Source organism: Oryx dammah, unplaced genomic scaffold, assembly GCF_014754425.2.
Source record: "Oryx dammah isolate SB20612 unplaced genomic scaffold, SCBI_Odam_1.1 HiC_scaffold_10, whole genome shotgun sequence".
NCBI classification, from domain to species: Eukaryota; Metazoa; Chordata; class Mammalia; order Artiodactyla; family Bovidae; genus Oryx; species Oryx dammah.
In genome coordinates, this window is record NW_024070194.1 from 30,801,775 (window position 1) to 30,823,507 (window position 21,733).

The following is a 21,733-nucleotide window of genomic DNA, read 5'->3' on the forward strand; positions in this document are numbered from 1 at the left end:
GGTGAGCTCTCCTGGACTTCGAGTTCTTATTAAGGCATCTCTTACTGATACTACCTGAGACTAGGGAAGTTCAGTCTGGACCCTTGAATAGTTCCCTAACCAGACTCTTGGACAAGTGAGAGAAGTTAAACCATCTTGTTCCTTTGAGTTGTTATGAAGCATATATTAGTGTTCAGTGTGATGCTGGATGATTTGAATGTCACTTTCCTAGGCCTATAGATACTCCAGTTCAGGTGTCCTAACCAGAGCTCCAGGTATCCATCAGTAGAAATCAATACCATGAACCTGGATGGGGAAAATTTTTTTTAAAAAATCCCTTCTTTATTCTCAATGACCTTTAACTGAAACTTAGTGTTTCCTATCATTACGAATGTAAAGTGAGGGACTGCCCTGGTGGTCCAGTGGTAAGACTCTGCCTTGCAATTCAGAGGACATGGATTTGATCACTGGTTGGAAAACTAAGATCTCACATGCGCAGAGGAACTAAGCCCACCACCACAACTACTGAACCTGCACTCTCCAGAGTCCAAGCACCACAACTAGAGAAAGATCCTGCATGCCACAACTAAGACCTGGCTCAGCCAAATAAATAAATGTATTTTTTAAATGAATGTAAAGTGATAGTATAGTGCTATTTGTAGTACCCTTGATTTTATCACTAATAGGAATTATAATTCATGCTGCATTTCATTTGTCACAGTTACCTTGAAATATTATTTACTCTGACCACTACTTTAATATTATTTGACCTAATGTGCAGAGAAGGCAATGGCAACCCACTCCAGTACTCTTGCCTGGAAAACCCCATGGATGGAGGAACCTGGTAGGCTGCAGTCCATGGGGTCGAGAAGGGTCGGACACGACTGAGTGACTTCACTTTCACTTTTCACTTTGATGCATTGGAGAAGGAAATGACAACCCACTCCAGTGTTCTTGCCTGGAAAATCCCAGGGATGGCGGAGCCTGGTGGGCTGCAGTCTATGGGGTCGCACAGTTGGACACGACTGAAGCGAATTAGCAGTAGCAGCAGCAGCAGACCTAATGTGAGATTTTGTTATTTAATGCATGAATAAAGCATCATGCATAGCACTATATTAAAAGGTTGCATTAATATTATTATTAACATAAATGAGTTTTATTTATAATCCTATTTGTTTTAGTTTATGTATTTAGAATCCTTTCCTAAGAAGAAGACAAGAGATGGAGCTCAGCAAGATATAACCTCAGCTGGAGTCTACCTTAGCTTATTCTAGGGAGCCCTGGAGCAGGAATGATGTCTCAGGGTTGTCCCAGTTTGAAGCAAGGCTTAATAGCTGCTTCAGCCCTACATTGCCTAATCTTCCAGGCCTCTTTGGCTCTTGGAGGCTCCACTGGCCACGATAACCCTCCTAAAGAAAGGGGTAGTTGTGAGCAGTTAATGACCAATACCTGAAGCAGCTGGGGGACTGGATGTATCAGTTGGCAAAGAAAAGCTGGACAAGGCAGCTACTATTCTGTGGAGATGAGAATGACCATGGTTCCAGGGAGAACAGACATGTGTGAGGAGATGAGGTACAGTAAGGAATAGTGAGTAAGACCGGTTCAAGGTCTAGGGCTAAGAGAAATGAAGAGGGATTAATGAGCAATACTGAGGACCCTGTTGGTATGGTGACCATGAATTTATCATGTTATGATTATGTGTGATTTCATGAAGAAAGCCAAACTTGGGTTTATCTAAAGATGTATTTTGCCAGAGAGAGGTACAAGAGCATTGAGGGTATTGGCAAAATGGGATCAGGAGGGAAGTGAAGCCATTCAGAAGAGATCTAATGGATAGACCGGTGAAAAAAGGAACCAAAGATCCCCAGATAATCAGAGAAGACCTTGTGGAACTCCCTGAGCAAATAAGATGGAAGGAGAGAAGGGTGTTTCCACCAGTTGCTTTGGAAATGGAGCAGATGCCAGTGAAAAAGAAGTACCAGATGGGACTATGGGAGTGGATCCAGAAGAGATCTTGAAAAGACTCCAGCAGAGGAGGACTCAGACCCACAACATTGGATGGGTAAATGTGTCACCATGACAGTCACCTAGGATAATGTCATCAGCAGAAGCAGGAAAAAGGCTGGGATCCAGGTTTTAGAGTATGCTCTTGGCAAGCAGGAGACCCCAAGAGGTCAGAGACAGCAGAGAATAAGAAGGGTGATTTCAGTGAGAAGAGCCCCCCAAAATAGAACTTATTTTTTCCTGTTAATTTTTTTTAATTGATGGGAAATTACTTTACAATGTTGTGTTGGTTTCTGCCATACAACATCACAAATCAGTCATAATTATATATATATATATATACATATATATATATATATACACACAGAAACATCCCCTCCCACCCCCCATCCCACCCACCGAGGTCTTCACAGAGCACCAGGCTGGGCTCCTTGTGTTACAAAGCAACTTCCCACTAATTATCTGTTTCACACATGATAGTGTATGTATGTCAATGCTAATTTCTCAATTCATTCCACTCTCGCCTTCCCCTGCTGAGTCCACAACTCCATTCTTTACCAGGTTCACCAGTACCATTTTTCTAGATTCCATGTATATGTGTTTATATATGGTACTTGTTTTTCTCTTTCTGATTTATTTCACTCTGTGGACTTCCCTGGTGGCTCAGACGGTAAAGCGTCTGTCTACAATGCGGGAGACCCGGGTTCGAGCCCTGGGTTGGGAAAATCCCCTGGAGAAGGAAATGGCAATCCACTCCAGTACTATTGCCTGGAAAATCCCATGGACAGAGGAACCTGGCAGGCTGCAGTCTATGGGGTCGCAAAGAGTCGGATACAACTGAGAGACTTCACTTCATAAAAGGCTCTAGGTTCATCTACCTCACTACAACTGACTCAAATTTGTTTCCTTTTATGGCTCAGTAATATTCCTTTGTATATATGTAGGATATATTCTTTATCCATTCATCAGTTGATGGACATCTAGATTACTTCCATGTGCTTTGGCTGTTGTAAATATTGCTGCAATGAACATTGGGGTACATGTGATTTTTAGGATTGTGGTTTTCTCAGAGCTTCCCAGGTGGTGCTGTGGTAAAGAAGTGAAGTGAAGTCTCTCAGTCGTGTCTGACTCTTTGCGACCCCATGGAGGCTCCTCCATCCATGGGATTTTCCAGGCAAGTGTACTGGAGTGGGTTGCCATTTCCTTCTCCAGGGGATCTTCCCAAGCCAGGGATCAAACCTGAGACTCCCACATTGTGGTAAAGAACCTGCCTGCCAATGCAGGAGATGTAAAAAGAGGTGGGTTTGATCCCTGGGTTGGGAAGATCCCCTGGACAAGAAAAGGGCAACCCACTCCAGTATTCTTGCCTGGAGAATCCCGTGGACAGAAGAGCCTAGCGGGCTACAGTCCATGGGGTCGCAAAGAGTCAGACACAACTGAAGCGACTTAGCATGCAGCAAGGTATATGAGAAAGTGAAAAGGGCTTTCCTAGTAGATCAGACTGTAAAGAATCTGCCTACAATGCAGGAGACCTGGTTCGATAGCTCAGTTGGGAAGATCCCCTGGGGGAGGAAATGGCCACCCATTCTAGTATTCTTGTTTGGCGAATTCCATAGACAGAGGAGCCTGGCAGCACGCTATGGTCCATGGAAGGTGGCTCAGTGGGTAACGAATCTGCCTGCATTGCACCATACCCAGGTTTAATCCCTGGAACAGGAATATCCCCTATAGAAGAAAATGGCAAACCACTCCAGTATTCTTGCCTGGGAAATCCCTTGGACAGAGGAGGCTTGTGGGCTACAGACTTTGGAGTCGCAAGAGTCAGACTTAGAGACTAAACAACCAAACCACCACCAGGGTATATGCCCAATAGTGGAATTGCTAGGGTATATGATAGATTTATTCCTAGTTTTTTAAGGAATCTCAATACTGTTTTCTATAATGGCTGTATCAGTTTACATTCCCACCAACAATGCAAAAAGTTTCCCTTTTCTCCACATTTTCGCCAGTATTTGTTGTCTGTAGGTTTTTTTGATGATGGCCATTCTGACTGATGTGATGTGGTACTTCTTTGTAGTTTTGATTTGCATTTCTCTAATAATGAGCAATGTTGAGCATCTTTTCCTGTGTTTTTTGGCCGTCTGTATGTCTTCTTTGGAGAAATGTCTGTTTCCATCATCTTCCCGTTTTCTGAGTGGATTGTTTATCTGAAATGGAGCTGTGTGAGCTGCTTATGTATTTTGGAGATTAATCCTTTGTCCATTGTTTCATTTGCTATTATTTTCTCCTATTCTGAGGGTTGTCTTTTCATCTTGTGTATAATTTCCTTTGCTGTGCAAAAGCTTTATAATTTTCAGTTCAGTTTACTTAAGTCGCTCTGTCATGTCCAGCTCTTTGCGACCCCATGAATCGCAGCACGCCAGGCCTCCCTGTCCATCACCAACTCCCGGACTTCACTCAAACTCACGTCCATCGAGTCGGTGATGCCATCCAGCCATATCATCCTCTGTCGTCCTCTTCTCGTCCTGCCTCCAATCCCTCCCAGCATCAGAGACTTTTCCAATGAGTCAACTCTTCGCATGAGGTGGCCAAAGTACTGGAGTTTCAGCTTTAGCATCAGTCCTTCCAAAGAACACCCAGGACTGATCTCCTTTAGGATGGACTGGTTGGATCTCCTTGCAGTCCAAGGGACTCTCAAGAGTCTTCTCCAACACCACAGTTCAAAAGCATCAATTCTTCAGTGCTCAGCTTTCTTCACAGTCCAACTCTCACATCGATACATGACTACTGGAAAAACCATCGCCTTGACTAGACAGACCTTTGTTGGCAAAGTAATGTCTCTGCTTTTGAATATGCTATCTAGGTTGGTCATAATTTTTCTTCCAGGGAGTAAATGTCTTTTAATTTCATGGCTGCAGTCACCATCTGCAGTGATTTTGGAGCCCCCTCAAAAAAAAGTCTGACACTGTTTCCACTGTTTCCCCATCTATTTCCCATGAAGTGATGGGACCAGATGCCATGATCTTCATTTTCTGAATGTTGAGCTTTAAGCCAACTTCTTCACTCTCCTCTTTCACTTTCATCAAGAGGCTTTTTAGTTCCTCTTCGCTTTCTGCCATAAGGGTGGTGACATCTGCATATCTGAGGTTATTGATATTTGTCCCGGAAATCTTGATTCCAGCTTGTGCTTCATCCAGCCCAGCGTTTCTCATGATGTACTCTGCATAGAAGTTAAATAAGCAGGGTGACAATATACAGCCTTGACATACTCCTTTTCCTATTTGGAACCAGTCTGTTGTTCCATGTCCAGTTCTAACTGTTGCTTCCTGACCTGCATATAGGTTCCTCAAGAGACAGGTCAGATGGTCTGGTATTCCCATCTCTTTCAGAATTGTCCACAGTTTATTGTGATCCACACAGTCAAAGGCTTTGGCATAGTCAATAAAGCAGAGATAGATGTTTTTCTGGAACTCTCTTGCTTTTTGCATGATCCAGCGGATGTTGGCAATTTGAGCTCTGGTTCCTCTGCCTTTTCTGAATCCAGCTTAACTATCTGGAAGTTCACGGTTCACGTACTGCTGAAGCCTGGCTTGGAGAATTTGGGGCATTTCTTTACTAGTGTGTGAGATGAGTGCAATTGTGTGGTAGTTTGAGCATTCTTTGGCATTGCCTTTCTTTGGGATTGGAATGAAAACTGACCTTTTCCAGTCCTGTGGCCACTGCTGAGTTTTCCAAATTTGCTGGCATATCGAGTGCAGCACTTTCACAGCATCATCTTTCAGGATTTGAAATAGCTCAACTGGAATTCCATCACCTCCACTAGCTTTGTTCATAGTGATGCTTTCTAAGGCCCACTTGACTTCACATTCCAGGATGTCTGGCTCTAGGTGAGTGATCACACCATCGTGATTATCTTGGTCGAGAAGATCTTTTTTGTACAGTTCTTCTGTGTATTCTTGCCACCTCTTCTTAATATCTTCTGCTTCTGTTAGGTCCATACCATTTCTGTCCTTTATCGAGCCCATCTTTGCATGAAATGTTCCCTTGGTATCTCTAATTTTCTTGAAGAGATCTCTAGTCTTTCCCATTCTGTTCTTTTCCTATTTCTTTGCACTGATCGCTGAGGAAGGCTTTCTTATCTCTTCTTGCTATGCTTTGGAACTCTGCATTCAGATGCTTATATCTTTCCTTTCCTCCTTGGCTTTTCACTTCTCTTCTTTTCACAGCTATTTGTAAGGCCTCCCCAGACGGCCATTTTGCTTTTTTGCATTTCTTTTCCATGGGGATGGTCTTGATCCCTGTCTCCTGTACAATGTCACGAACCTCAGTCCATAGTTCATCAGGCACTCTATCTATCAGATCTAGGCCCTTAAATCTATTTCTCACTTCCACTGTATAATCATAAGGGATTTGATTTAGGTCTTACCTGCATGGTCTAGTGGTTTTCCCCACTTTCTTCAATTTAAGTCTGAATTTGGCAATAAGGAGTTCATGATGTGAGCCGCAGTCAGCTCCTGGTCTTGTTTTTGTTGACTGTATAGAGCTTCTCCATTTTTGGCTGCAAAGAATATAATGAATCTGATTTCAGTGTTGACCATCTGGTGATGTCCATGTGTAGAGTCTTCTCTTGTGTTGTTGGAAGAGGGTGTTTGCTATGACCAGTGCGTTCTCTTGGCAAAACTCCATTAGCCTTTGCCCTACTTCATTCCATACTCCAAGACCAAATTTGCCTGTTACTCCAAGTGTCTCTTTTTGGGGGGGGAGGGGGGCAAGATTTATTGTGAACAGAGGGGAAGGGCTCAGTCCTTCTTGGCTGCCACTTTCTTCATGGCAGCCAAGACGTTGCTCAGCTCCTCTCTCTTCCTCTTCATGTGGATGTGTGTCCCCACCCTTTTCTTGATGAACTTGAGGGCCCGCTTGTCCTTGGAGACCTTGAGCAGCGCCGTGGCTCGTCGCTCGTAGCCACACACCTCCCGGATCATGTCCTGCACGAACTTGGTGTGTTTGGTGAGAAGCCCACGGCTGCGGCTGTGCCTCAGCTTGCCCACATTCTTGATCACCTTGTGACTCTTGTTGAGGCCCACAGCCATGGGGTAGCGCAGAGCCATGGCTGTTGTTCTACAATGGCTGCTGCGGCGAAAGGTCCAGGTGTCTCTTGACTTCCTGCTTTTGCATTCCAGTCCCCTATAATGAAAAGGACATCTTTTTTTGGGTGTTAGTTCTAGAAGGTCTTGTAGGTCTTTATAGAACCGTTCAACTTCAGCTTCTTCAGAGTTACTGGTTGGGGCATAGGCTTGGATTACTGTGATATTGAATGGTTTGCCTTGGAAATGAACAGAGATCATTCTGTCATTTTTGAGATTGCATCCAAGTACTGCATTTCGGACTCTTTTGTTGACCATGATGGCTACTCCATTTCTTCTAAGGGATTCCTGCCCACAGTAGTAGATATAATGGTCATCTGAGTTAAATTCACCCATTCCAGTCCATTTTAGTTTGCTGATTCCTTGGCTATTAAGAAGTATATATTTTAACCTTCATGTGTTTGTTTTTTTTTTACAGTTTTTTTTCCTTGTAACTGATATCTAATCTCATAGCATTGTGGTCAGAAAAAATGCTTGATACAATTTCAATTTTCTTAAATTTACCAAGGCTTGATTTGTGACCCAAGATGTGATCTATTCTGGAGAATGTTTCTTGTGCAGTTGAGAAAAAAGTGTATTCTGCTGTTTTTAGATGGAATGCCCTATAAATATCAATTGGTCTATCACATCCAATGTGTCATTTAAGGCTAGTGTTTCCTTATTAATTTTCTGTCCAGATGATCTGTCCATTGTTGTGAGTAGGATATTAAAGTCCCCTACTATTATTGTGATACTGTCTATTTCCTCTTTTATAGGTAATAGTTTTGCCTTATTATTGAGGTGCTCATATGTTGGTGCATATTATATATTTATAATTGTTATATCTTTTTGGATTGATCCTTTGATCATTATGTAGTGTCCTTCCTTGTCTTTTGTAACAGTCTTTATTTTGAAGTCTGTTTAATCTGATATTAGTATTGCTACTTCCACTTTCTTTTGATTTCTACTTGCATGGTATATCTTTTTCCAGTGCCTGACTTTCAGTATGTATGTGTCCCTAGATCTGAAGTGGGTCTCTTTTAGACAGTATATATATATGAGTCTTGTTTTTTTTCAATCCATTCAGCCAGTCTGTGTCTTTTGGTTGGAGCATTTAATCCATTTACATTTATTGTAACTATTGATATGTATGTTCCTATTACCATTAACTTTATTGATTTGGGTTTATTTGTTTTTCTTTTAGGTAAGAAATGAATTTATTCAGACTCAGAGAGAAGCACACTCCACAGACAGAGTGTGGGCCACTGCAAAAGGCAAGTGCCCTGGATTTGTTTTTGTAGGTCTTTTCTTTCTCTTTTGTTTCCTGTCTAGAGAAGTTCCTTTAGCATTTGTTGTAAAGCTGGTTTGGTGGTGCTGAATTCACTTAATTTTTGCTTGTCTGTAAAGCTTTTGATTTCTCTGTCAAATCCCAATGAGATCCTTGCTGGGTAGAGTATTGTTGGTTGTAGGCGTTTCCTTTCATCACTTTAAGTATATCCTGCCACTCCTTTATGGCCTGCAGAGTTTCTGCTGAAAGACTAAGCTTTTAACCTTGTGGGGATTCCCTTGTATGTTATTTGTTGCTTTTCCCTCGCTGCTTTTAATATTTTTTATTTGTGCTAAATTTTTGTTAGTGTGATTAATTTGTGTCTTGGCATGTTGCTCTTTTTGGATTTATCCTGTATGGGACTTTCTGGGCTTCCTGGACTTGGGTGGCTATTTCCTTTCCCATGTTAGGGAATTTTTCAACTATAATTCCTCAAATATTTTCTCATACCCTTTCTTTTTCTCTTCTTCTCTGGGACCCCTATAAGTCGAATGTTGCTGCATTTAATGTTGTACCAGAGGTCTCTGAGACTGTCCTCATTTCTTTTCATTCTTTTTTCTTTATTCTGTTCTGCTTCAGTTATTTCCACCACTCTATCTTCCAGCTCAGTCAGTTATTCTGCTATCGGTTCCTTCTAGTGTATTTTAAATTTCAGTTATTATGTTGTTCATTGTTGATTGCTTGTTCTTTAGTTCTTCTAGGTCCTTGTAAATTATTTCTTGTATCTTCTCAATCCTTGTCTCCATTCTATTTATCTGTGCCTCCATTTTATCTCCAAGGTTCTGGATCATTTTTACTACCATTACTCTGAATTCTTTTTCAGGTAGATGGCCTATTTCCTCTTTCTTTGTTTGGTCTGGTGGTTTTTACCATGCTCCTTCATCTGCTGCATGTTTCTCTGTCTTCTCATTTTGTTTAATTTACTGGGTTTGGGGTCTCCTTTCCACAGGCTGCAAAGTTCTCAGAAGGTCTCTGGACCTGATGTTGGGGATATGATGTTGGGGATAAGGCCAGATCTCAGTCAGAGATCCAACTTGTACTCCAACTTGTACTTGCTTCCAAAGTCCACAGTTGCCCCCAAAGCTCACAGTCTTAAGCCAATTGCAGGGATTTAATCTGCTGCATCTGCTGCTGCAGGAGTGAATTCCCTTCCTCTTCCTTGGTCACAGCCCCTGGTGTTCTGCTTTGGTTTTGGCCCCACCTCTTCGTGTAGGCCACAGACAAGAGGGGCCTAATAAGGCCAAGGCTTATTAGGGCTCACTTGCTCAGTCAGGCTAGGGAGTGTAGGGGTAGGGCAGACACAATGAGGGAGTGCCTGTGGCAGTTAGAGACCTGCTGGAAGCTGCTAGAGTCAGAGGTGGGTCATGTGCTCTCCCAGGCGAACTGACCCTGGGTCTCTTGGAAGAACCAAGCTACACAGTCTTGAAGGCAGTTGTGGACAGTGACCTGCGCCCACTCACAGCTTGGCAGCCACTGTGGCAGCCATCACAGCGCACCTCTGGTGTCACAGACCATATCCTCATGCCACACCCCACCTCCTTTGACACTCGTGCCATCCCTGATGGCAGTAGGTCCATGGGCATGCCCACCTCTGGGGTCACAGCCCACAACCAGCTCATCCCACCTTATGACACTCACATAGGCACAGTCCTGCAATCTGTGAGCACTTGGAGTTAGATGGTCCCAGTGGTGATGATCTCTTGCCTGTCTGGCAGGCCCAGGCTTTTCCCTGGGCTCTTTCTGCATGTTGTACTAGTCCCCTCAGAGTAACTTCATGGCAAGCAACCCCAGTCCTCATCCTGGGGTCCAATTCCTGAAGCCTGAGCCTCAGCACCCAACCCCCACTTGCTGCAGTGGGCATGAAAACTGCTTCTCAGCTGGAAGTGCTGGTCAGCAAAAACCTCTGTGCTGAATTCTCTCCCATTTGCCTTGAGAGCACCTGTTGCATTCCCCTCTGAGGTTCCAAAGCTCCTGTGAGGAGGGTTCAGAGGAATTTTGCCTCCTTCACGACTCTCTCCCTGAAGTGCAGGATTCCTCCCATTTTCCTTGTCTCTATTTTTTTTTTTTCCTTATTGCTATTTCCCTACCACTTTATTAAGATTAGCTATAGGGATTAGCTTGCCTTTTTGGAAGTCTGAAGCCTTCTGGCAGCGTTCAGTAGGTGTTCTGTAGGGATTGTTCCACGTGCAGCTGCATTTTTCATGTGTTTTGGGGGAGGAAGAGGATTTCCACATCTTACTCCTCCACCATCTTCAACACCTCCCTTCCTGTTAATATAAACTTTTGCTTGAGTATTTTTAATTGGACTGTTGGTAAATGATCACATTCCTTATTTTTTTAATTGTATAGATTATAAATAAGGCCAAAGTTTCCTACCACCCCAGCCACAGCCCCAATCCTTTGCCCTTTCCCCATATGCAGCTGGTTGTCTCCTTTGAAACCTTTTTCCTATGCATGTATACCCTCCCCCTTACACACACAGAATAAAGTATTGTTTTTAGTGCATGGGTGTGTGTTTCACAATAAAATGTTTCATACTCTATATATTTGCTTTTTTTTTTCAGCACTTACTGTGTTGTAATTTGCTTTTTTCCCCTCAACATCATGTCTTAGAGATCTAAGATAGCACGTTTTAGAAAATGGGCAGGTTTGTTGCTTTATTTTGCTGCATGGTATTCTATAGTGTGAATTTACTAAATTTATTGAGCCTTTCTCAAGTTGATGGAGCCTTAGGTGATTTCTAGTTTGGGCCATCACCAGTGATGATGCTGTGCTATCCCTGTACGATTTTCTTTGTACACATGAAAAATGTTACAAAGTGCATCCAAAATGCCTACACCCATGTATATGTTTCTGTTATGAATATGATCTGCTGCAATGAGCAAGAAACTCATTAAACAAATAAGGGTTGTTGGGTTTTTCCCCCTCTTTTCTGAAGGTAAGGAGTAACTGGGATTGCTTTAGTTGTGTGGTGATGCACCCTGAGATCCAGGCTGTCTAACTTTTCACTCTGCCAACTTTCGTATGTTGTCTGATATCCTCATCCTTGGTGCCTCATACTCACCATATGGTTGCAGCAGCTCTGGACATCACTTCTGGGATTAGAGCTAGAAAGGGGAAGAAAGAAAGATCATAGCCATTTATGTTCCTTCTTATCAGAAGTACAAATACTGTCCAAGAAACAATCTCAATGAATTTCCACTTTGGTATTGCAGGCCAGAACTAGGTCCCTGACCTCTCCTACTATAATGGAGACTCAGAAAGAGGGAAGAAACTTGTCCTGATTGGCTTAAACCAATTCTTCACAGTCTGATTGCATATTAGATTCATATGAAAGTGAAAATGTTAGTCACTCAGTCATGTCTGATTCTTTGCAACCCCATGGACTGTACTGCACACCAGGCTTCTCTGTCCATGGAATTATCTAAGCAAAAATACTGAACTGGGATGCCATTTCCTTCTCCAGGAGATCTTCCCAACCCAGGGATTGAACGTGGGTCTCCTATGTTGCAGGCAGATTCTTTACCATTTGAGCTGCCAGAGAAGCCCATTAGCCTCATAGGTGAGCTATTTAAAAATACCCATGTCTGGACCCCACTGCCAGAGGTTTCTATGTAATTTGGTCTTGGGTGAGTTCCAGATACTGATGTTTTTAAAAAACTCCCTGTATGACTAAAAATTCAATCAGAGTTGAGAACCAGTGGCTTACATCAATCATGATCTTCTTCCTGGGGCTGAGATTTATCAGTTAGGATTAGATTCAGGTGCAAGCGACCATGTGCAACATAACCACAACCCACACAAGAAAAGGGTTTACTTCTTGCTCATGTAAAAGTTCAATGATAGTTGATTCAGGACTAAATTGGCCTCCATCCTGTCAGAGGCTCAGACTTCATTATCTTGTAAATCCACCATGCAAGGCCTCCATTCCAAACTTTATTCAAAACAGTTATTTCAGCTCCAGCCACCATTTATGTATTCCAGCCAACAAGAAGGACAGGGGAGGAGAGCAGAGGCCCCAGTCCTTTAATGACACTTCCTGCCAGTTGCACACACCACTTCTCCTCTCCTCCCACATGATACAGAAAGCAATGTGTCAGTCTTAGTCTTCAGTGCTTTCATTTCAGAAGGTCTATTTTCCAATGTTTTTTCAAATGCTGTAATGGTCATTAATTTATCTGAAATGTAGTTTTATATAAAATGTGAAATATAAATATTTAACTTTATTTTTTTCTGAAAGTTTAGCTAATGGCCCCAGCATCATTTATTATCTGTTCCTCCAGATAAGAACTTCTACTTTTATCAAATATTAAATTCCCACATATGGACTTCCCTGGTGGCTCAGATGGTAAAGCTTCTGTCTACAATGCAGGAGACCTGGGTTCGATCCTTGGGTCAGGAAGATCCGCTGGAGAAGGAAATGGCAATCCATTCCAGTACTATTTCCTGGAAAATCCCATGGACAGAGGAGACTGGTAGGCTACAGTCCATGGGGTCGCAAAGAGTCGGACACGACTGAACATTCCCACATATATGTTAGGTCAAGCAATGTGAAACTGCTGATATCCATCATTTCACTGGAGTTTTATTTTCTTAGTTATACCAGTCACTATTAGATGTCATATTTTGTTTCTTTGTTTTTTGTCTGTGTCTGCCACTTGAATGTAAGTTCAATGAGGACTGGAATTTTGTCATTTTTGTCAACCCTGGGCTCATACGTATCTGCTAAATGAGTGAATGAAATTTTATGTTTGTTAATATATATTGATAAACATTTTCATGACTGAGCCATCCTTATATGTTAGAAAAACTTGGTTATAATATAGTATTCTTTAAGTATACTGCTCTATTTGATCTGTTAAGATCTATGTAAGTCCTTTGCATCTGTGATCTTAAAAGAGCTTGGATTTCTCTTTTATTTGTTTCTGCTGCCACAATCCAATCTGGGTGTTAGGACTGAGAATCAGGGATTTTCAAAGAGACAAGCATTGCCTGGAAGCAGACACGGAGTAGGAACTACTAGGAGAAGCAACCGGCTATGAGCCCTGGGTATCCCTGTGTGTGTGTCTTCCTGGGTTTGCCAAGGATGCAGGGTCCTAATGGCTCTTTGCCATTTCTCAGGCTTGTGTTTGCAATGAGGGATGAACCTACACCTCCCTCTAGGACAAAAAGCAGTCTTACTTATTTCCTGCTATAAAGCAAGTGGGTTCTCCAAGTTCAGTGTTCCTCAGATGCGACATAAACCCATTGTATGCACAGCATCTACTCGGGCCCTTCATGTTGCCCCTGTGGGACTTGGGGGCAAGGGGGCCAGTGTAAACCTCATGCCTATGCTGCTTGCTGTGAGTAATCAAGTCCTTTGTCTCTGTCCTTAGAATCGTATCTTGGCCAGCATCTATGAAACAGTAAAGTCGCTCAGTCGTGTCCGACTCTTTGTGACCCATGGACTGTAGCCCACCAAGTTCCTCTGTCCATGGGATTCTCCAGGCAAGAATACTGGAGTGGGTTGCCATTTCCTTCTCCAGGGGATCTTCCCGACCCAGGGATCGAACCCAGGTCTCCCGCATTGCAGGCAGACGCTTTAACCTCTGTGCCACCAGGGAAGCCCAGAGGCTAATTATTGACTTATCAGCAGGGTAAATTCAAATGCCAGGCCATGAGGATAGGGTGCTGACAGGGGTATGGCTTGTGGAAAATGAAGGACGAGGACACTGTGGACCATATCAGGGTATATGCCAAGACTCACTGGCACATGTTAGTGAATCCGCTCACTCAAATGGTAAGCAGGATGAGGGCGGCTAGAGTGAGGGTCTCACATTGTCCTACCTGTTAATGAGGCTAAGCAGTGAGAGGCAGGATTGAAAAAAGCCACCTGAATGGTGCTTTGGCTCCTGCTCACTCTAACCCCATGCAGGAGGAAGAGGGATATTATGTCAATGGGGCAGAAAGCTGCACAGCCTTACGCAAACGTCAATGTGGATGAGGCTGCTGAATCAAAGGGTCCCAGTATCTGAAATAAATGGAACAGAGCTTTAAATGAGCCAAAAAACATGACAAGTTTATTTGATTGAGCCCCACAGATGGCATTCAAATCCAAAGTGAACAAAAATCTTTGCTTCTGGCATAGATCTGCCCTTTGATGCTGTGTTCCCCTTCTGTCACTCCCATCCACACACCACACTCTGCTGCTTTGATGAAAAAGCGAAGTGTGCTGAGAACTTCATGGAACTGAGGACCTCAGATGCTTACAGCTCTGTAGGACTCAATGTCTGTGTCACCATCTTACCCTGTCCTGTGGATGAATGCAAGCAGAGGTGGTTGAAGTCACCAAAGGATGCAACGTGAAGTGGGGGCAAAATGGTCCTGGGCTTGGGTCCTCTCTGGACTGATGCTGGAGATTCACGAGGAAGGAGGCAGTGGCACACCAACCCTGAAATCAGAGGCAAGAGAAAATGAAAGTCTTCCCGCTGCCCAGCCTCCTGCCATGAGCTGGCATCCCCTACCACCCAGCACTCCCTGCTCTCCCTTCAGGAATACCATGATCTTCTAAAGCTGTTGTGATAGCTCCTGGCCCATACATACTAAACTCCTTAGTCTGTTTTCTCATAAGGTGAAAATATCTGTTGCATTTCTTTTAAAAATTTTTTGAAATTAATTTGTTTTATTCTTTTTATTTTTGGCTGTTGCTGTGCACATGTTTCTCTAGTTGTGGTGAGTGGGGCTACTCTCTAGTAGTGGTGTTCAGGCTTCTCATTGTGGATTGTGGTGGCTTCTCATGTTGGGGAGCACAGGCTCTAGAGTGTACACTCAGGAGTTGTGGCGCACAGGCTTAGTTGCTCCTAAGCATGTGGGATCTTCCCAGACAAGGAATCAAACCCTGCATTGGCAGGCAGATTCTTAGCCACTGAACCACCAAGGAAGTCCTTATTGCATTTCTATACCCTAACAATGAACACTCAGAAAGAGAGAAATGAAAAAATAAGCCTATTTAAAATTGCATCGAAAATAATAAAATACCTAGGCATATATCTAACTAAGGAGGTAAAAGACTTGTTCTCAGAAAACTGTAAATCACTGATGAAAGAAATTGAAGACAAGACAAACGGATGGAAAGATATACCATGTTTATGTATTGGAAGAATTAATATTGTTAAAATGACCATACTACCCAACACAGTCTACAGATGCAGTGCAATACCTGACACAATACCAATGGCATTTTTCACAGAATTAGAAAAAATAATTCTAAAGTCTGCATGGAAACACAAAAGAGCCCAGACAGCCAAAATCTGGAGAAAGAAAAGCTAGTGTCATCAAAATAGTTTGATACCAGCACAAAAACAGACATTCTGATCAATGCAACAGAGTAGAGAGCCCAGAAATGAACCCACACTTATATGGGCAGTTAATCTACCACAAACAAGATAAGAATATACAATGGAGGAAGGCTCTTCAATAAATGGTATGAGAGAAATGGACAGCTACTTGCAAGAGAGTCAAACATGATTACTCTCTCACCCCATGCACAAAGATAAATTCAAAATGGATTAAAGACTTAAATAAAAGACCTGAGACCATAAAACTTCTAGAAGGAAACATAGGCAGTACACTGTCTGACATAAGCCATACTAATATCTGGGGGGATATTTTTCCTCAGGTGAGGGAAACAAAAGCAAAAACAAACATTTAGGACTACATCAAACTAAGAAACTTGCACAGAGAAGGAAAATGTCAACCAAACAAAAGGTCACCTACTGGATAGGAGAGAATATTTGCTCAACATCACTTAATCATCAGGGAAATGCAATTCAAAACCACAATGAGATATCACCTCACACCCATCAGAATGGCCACTATAGAAAAGACAACAACAAAAAAAGAAAAGACAACAAATAACTTTGTTGGCAAGGTTGTGGAGAAAAAGGAACACTTGTACACTGTTGTTGGGAATATAAATTGGTGTAACCACTATGGAAACAGTACAGAGATTCCTTAAAAAATTTTAAAATAGAACTACCATATAAACTGTGTGAGAGTTGGACCATAAAGAAGGCTGAGCACTGAAGAACTGATACTTTTGAACTGTGATATTGGAGAAAACTCTTGAGATTCCCTTGGACTGCCAGGAGATCAAACCAGTCAATCCTAAAGGAAATCAACCCTGAATATTCATCGAAAAGACTGATGCTAAAGCTGAAGCTCCAATACTTTGGCCACCTGATGCAAAGAGCCAACTCATTAGAAAAGACCCTGATGTTGGGAAAGATTGAAGGTAGGAGGAGATGGGGATGGCAGAGGATGAGATGGTTGGATGGCATCACTGACTCAATGAACATGAGTTTGAGCAGACTCTGGGAGATGGTGAAGGATAGGGAAGCCTGGCATGCTGCAGTCCATGGGATCACAAAGAATCAGACATGACTGAGTGACTGAATGACTGAACATCAAAAACCATATAAACTAGTAATTCCATCCTGGATATTTATCTCAAAGGAACAAAAACACTAGTTCAAAAAGACATATGTCCCCTTATGTACATTATAGCATTATTTACAATAGCCAAGATATGGAAGCAATCTAAGATTCCACAAATAGATGAATGGATAAAGAAGATGTGGTATATGTAAGAAATGGAATATTATTCAGCCATAAAAAAGAATGAAATCTTGCAGTTTGCAGCAACATAGAGGGTATTATGCTAAAGTGAAATGTCAGACAGAGAAAGACAAATACTCTATGAATTCCCTTAAATATGGAATCTAAAAAGCAAAATAAATGAACAAACATAACAAAACAGAAAAAGAGTTACAGATACACAGAACAAACAGGTGGTTGCCAGAGGGGAGAGAAGAGGAGGCAGAAAAGAAATAAGTGAGGGAGATTAAGAGGTACAAATTTCCAGTTGCAAAATAACTGATTCAGGGGTATGAAATGTACAATATGGAAGATATAATCAGTAACTCTGGCCTCCCAGAAATAGGCCTGGCAGAAATGCAACCTTAAACCAAGGAGGCAGAGCTGAGACTGGGTTTAGATTTTTGAAATTAAAGTAGGTCTACATGTTAGGTCTCTTCTTATAAGTAAATAGAATTAGGCACTAGGTTTCTGAAAAGTTCATTGTTGAGGGCCTAAGAGATTTGGAACCATTTGCAGACCAATATGGCGAGTTCAGAGTCGATAATATCCTTCTCTAAACAGGAGATCATGAGTAACTTTCTGCTGGAAGGAGGGTGTTATGAACTTCTCGTTATTTCGTTATTACAGGTAAAGGATTTGAGGACCTGATAACAGTGAATCTAACAAAGTGCAAACCAATGGGAGAGTATGTGACTGTACAAAGGATTAATCTAGAAGCTCGTTCCAGTGAGATGGCGACATTCTTGCAGCAGGAGCTCCATGTCTCTAAGTTTTTCAGCCATCCCAATACCCTGCCATATCAAGCCACTTTTATTGCAGATAATGAGCTGTGGCTTGTCACACCATTCCTCCCATATGGCTCTGCAAATGACCTCATCTATACACACTTCATGGATGGCATGAATGAACTGGAAATTGCTTACAGTCTGCAGGGGGCGCTCAGGGTCCACTACACCCACCCCATGGGATATGTGCACAGGAGAGTCAAAACCGGCCAATTACATACTGATCTTACACAGCAACTCAGCACGGTCTGTCGCTGGCAGTAGCAGCATAGTACTTTCTCAAGTACTGAATCAAGGTTCTGCCTTGGCTCAGCTCATAAGTCTTCTGGCAGAATCTTCAGGCTTATGATGCCACGTTTGACACTGCAGTGTGAGAATCACGGCCTGTGAAGTGGCTGATGGCCACGTCCCCTTTAAAGATATGCCCGCCACCTAGATGCTGCTGGAGAAGCTGAACAGCACAGTGCCCTGCCTGCTGGACAACAGTACCAACCTCCCTGAGGAGCTGACCATGAGCATCTCATACTCAGCAGCCAATTACCAGCACTCCCGGGGCCTCCGATGGCGACTCGCCATCCGACCCTTATCACCACAACTTCTCACTCCATTTCCTCCACTTTGTGGAGCAATGCATTCTGTGCAACCTAGATATAAGACCAGGTGCCAGCTCCCTCATGAACAATTCTTCCTTTAAGCAGATCAAGCGACATGCCTCAGAGGCTTTGCCTGTTTCTTCATCCTGTCACCCCCAAAACCAGTTTTGAAGGACGCTAGTCTCCGGATCCCAGTGGAATCGTTGGCCTGGTACCAAACCAGGAAGAACTGGAGGTGGACGATTGGGAGTGCTAAGCCTATGAAGATACACATTCTCCATCTGGGGCCACGTGAGCTTCTGGGACCCTTCCAGAGGGTTGGCCACATTCCCACCCTCCTGGGGGGCAGATTGGGCAGAAAGGACATTTCTGCCAGGAGAGCCAACTGCTTGCTGACTAGAACAGAAATTCCTGGAGAGCAACTTTATTGCTCCAAGGCTTTTGAGACACGAAGGAATCCCAACAACCAGGGATCAAGAGGGGCCAACGAGCTGATATTCCCGGTCCTGCGAGCTCAAGTGACCTGACCTCTTCAGAAGGAAAAGATGCTGTTCTGGCCAAGGGGGACCGAAGTCCAAGCCCAAGTTTTGACTCATCCTCCCAGGGAACTGTGTGACTTCCTCCCACTCTGGCTGTCCTATCAGCCTCATTCCATTCTTCTCCCCTGCTCTCAGATTCTATAGGTCCATGGAGGGGCAAGTAATAAGATGGAAAGGAAAGGAAAGTGAAGTCGCTCAGTCGTGTCCAGTTCTTTGCGACCCTATGGACTGTGACCTGCCAGGTTCCTCCATCCATGGGATTTTCCAGGCAAGAATACTGGAGTGGGTTCCCATTTCCTTCTCCAGGGGATCTTCCCAACCCAAGGATCAAACCTGGGTCTCCCACACTGCAGGCAGACTCTTTATCACCTGAGCCACCAGGGAAGCCTCCCTCCCTTCAGACAGCTCCCTAGTGACTGAAGGGAAGGGTATTTTTTCTTTTTAAAGCACTAGGTTAAGGCTAGGGCAGTCCATCCTCATCCTCCTTTTCACTTGGGCCCTGACACCTAAAACCTTCCCTTGGTTCATCTGTGTAGCTCAGTCCTTTCCCAACAAGAGTCCATGTTACCCCTCCTGCCAGCTGCCATGGTGCTTCTTCCAACGGCCATAATGTCTTGCCTAGCTTGAGGGCCTAAGTCCTTATGCCATGTTACATTCATTGCCAGAACAAATGAAAACTTGCAAAGATTCCAAAAAGAAAACCTCTGTGATATCCTTACAAGGTGACATACTGTAACTAGACTTTGATTTGTGGTCACTTTTAATTTAAAAATATCATGTCACTTTGTTGTATAACAGTAACTAACATAGTGTTATAGGTCAATTATACTTCAAAAACAAACAAATTCATAGAAAAAGAGATCAAATTTGTGGTCATGAGGGGGTGGATAGAAAGCAAATTGCATGACAGTGATCAAAAGGTACAAACTTCCAGCAGTAAGGTAAATAACTACTCAGGATGTATACACATTAAATATAATTAACACTATAATATGTTATATATGAAAGAGAATAAATTCTAAGAATTCTCACCACAAGGAAAAAATTTTCTACTTCTTTAATTTTGCATCTCTATGAGATGATGTGATAATCTTATTGTGATAATCATTTCACAGGTGTATGCTTTACACCTTAAACTTTTACAGCACCAAACATCAATTATTAATATATCTCAATGAAGGTACAAGAAAAAAAAATCACCCAATTTCGACTGGGAAATTAAATTGACCCTACAAATGGGTCATGCGTGCTGTGCTAAGCCACTTCAGTCATGTCTGACTCTTTACGACCCTATGGACTGTAGCCTGCCGAAATCCTCCATCCATGGGATTATCCAGGTAAGAATACTGGAGTGGGTTGCCAAGCCCTCCTTCAGGGGATCTTCCCAACCTAGGGATCCAACCTGCATCTCTTAAGTCTCCTACATTGGCAGGAAGGTTCTTTACCACTAACGCCACCTGGGAAGCCCCACAGGTGGATCTTTTGAGGCCAACTCAATGTACTGTTGTTGGGGCTGCCACTGCTGGAAGTGTAATTAGTACTGAAGTTTGTAAAGGTTTGTACCGTGAATGCCCATAAATGTCAGAGGAGATTCACTCATTCAGGGACTGCTACGTGTACAGAATTGATTTCTGAAACCTCTAGACAACCCAGAAGAAACCCCATAAGCTTCCAGGAAGAGGAAGGGAAATGGGAAAAAGTTGATTCGATGACTGAGATTACTCAGAGACCAGTTTCCTGCACAACAGCATCACCTTTCAGACATAGTCGGTACCTCCCTTTTGGCCTTTTTTTTTTCTTTATGGCTCTGCCATGCGGCACAGTTCCTCAACCAGTAATCGAATGAATCTGTGTCCCCTGCAATGAGACAGCGGAATCATAGCCACTTGACTGCCAGAGAAGTCTCTCTTTTTGGGACCTACTAATTTCTTACTTCCTGACCCACGCTCAGTCATGTCCAACTCTTTGCAACCCAATGGACTGTAGCCCGCCAGGCACCTCTGTCCATGGGGATTCTCCAAGCAAAAATACTGCAGTGGGTTACCGTGCCCTCCTCCAGGGGATCTTCCCCTCCCAGGGGTGGAACCCAGGTCTCCCACTTTGTAGGCAGACTCTTTACCATATGAGCCACCAGGGAGGCCCAACTGATCCATAGAGGTCTATGTGACTCAGTTCAGTTCATTCGCTCAGTCGTGTCCGACTCTTTTCGACCCCATGAATCGCAGCACGCCAGGCCTCCCTGTCCATCACCAACTCCTGGAGTCTACCCAAACCCATGTCCATTGAGTCAGTGATGCCATCCAACCATCTCATCCTCTGTCGTCACCTTCTCCTGCCCCCAATCCCTCCCAGCTTCAGGGTCCTTTCTAATGAGTCAACTCTTCGCATGAGGTGGCCAAAGTACTGGAGTTTCAGCTTCAGCATCAGTCCTTCCAAAGAACACCCAGGACTGATCTCCTTTAGGATGGACTGGTTGGACCTCCTTTCAGTCTAAGGGACTCTCAAGAGTCTTCTCCAACACCACAGTTCAAAAGCATCAATTCTTTGGCATTCAGCTTTCTTCACAGTCCAACTCTCACATCCATACATGACTACTGGGAAAAACCATAGCCTTGACTAGACAGACTTTTGTTGACAAAGTAATGTCTCTGCTTTTGAATATGCTATCTAGGTTGGTCATAACTTTCCTTCCAAGGAGTAAGTGTCTTTTAATTTCATGGCTGCAATCACCATCTGCAGTGATTTT

At 43.2% G+C, this 21,733-nt stretch overlaps 1 protein-coding gene and 1 pseudogene across 1 annotated transcript; one reads left to right on the plus strand and one right to left on the minus strand.

Annotated features, from left to right (window-relative positions):
* Nucleotides 1-6,749: 6,749 nt before the first annotated feature.
* LOC120868871 (60S ribosomal protein L36-like) lies at nt 6,750-7,114 on the minus strand. Its single transcript, XM_040247793.1, has one exon. The coding sequence runs from the start codon at nt 7,089-7,091 to the stop codon at nt 6,783-6,785; it is 309 nt and encodes a 102-aa protein (XP_040103727.1). The 5' UTR covers nt 7,092-7,114; the 3' UTR covers nt 6,750-6,782.
* A 10,523-nt stretch (nt 7,115-17,637) lies between these two features.
* On the plus strand, nt 17,638-18,619 carry LOC120868872 (annotated as a pseudogene).
* The last annotated feature ends 3,114 nt before the right edge of the window (nt 18,620-21,733 follow it).

Coding starts and splice junctions, on each gene's coding strand:
- LOC120868871 (XM_040247793.1), bottom strand. CDS start 7,091: ATGGCTCTGCGCTACCCCATGGCTGTGGGCCTCAACAAGAGTCACAAG.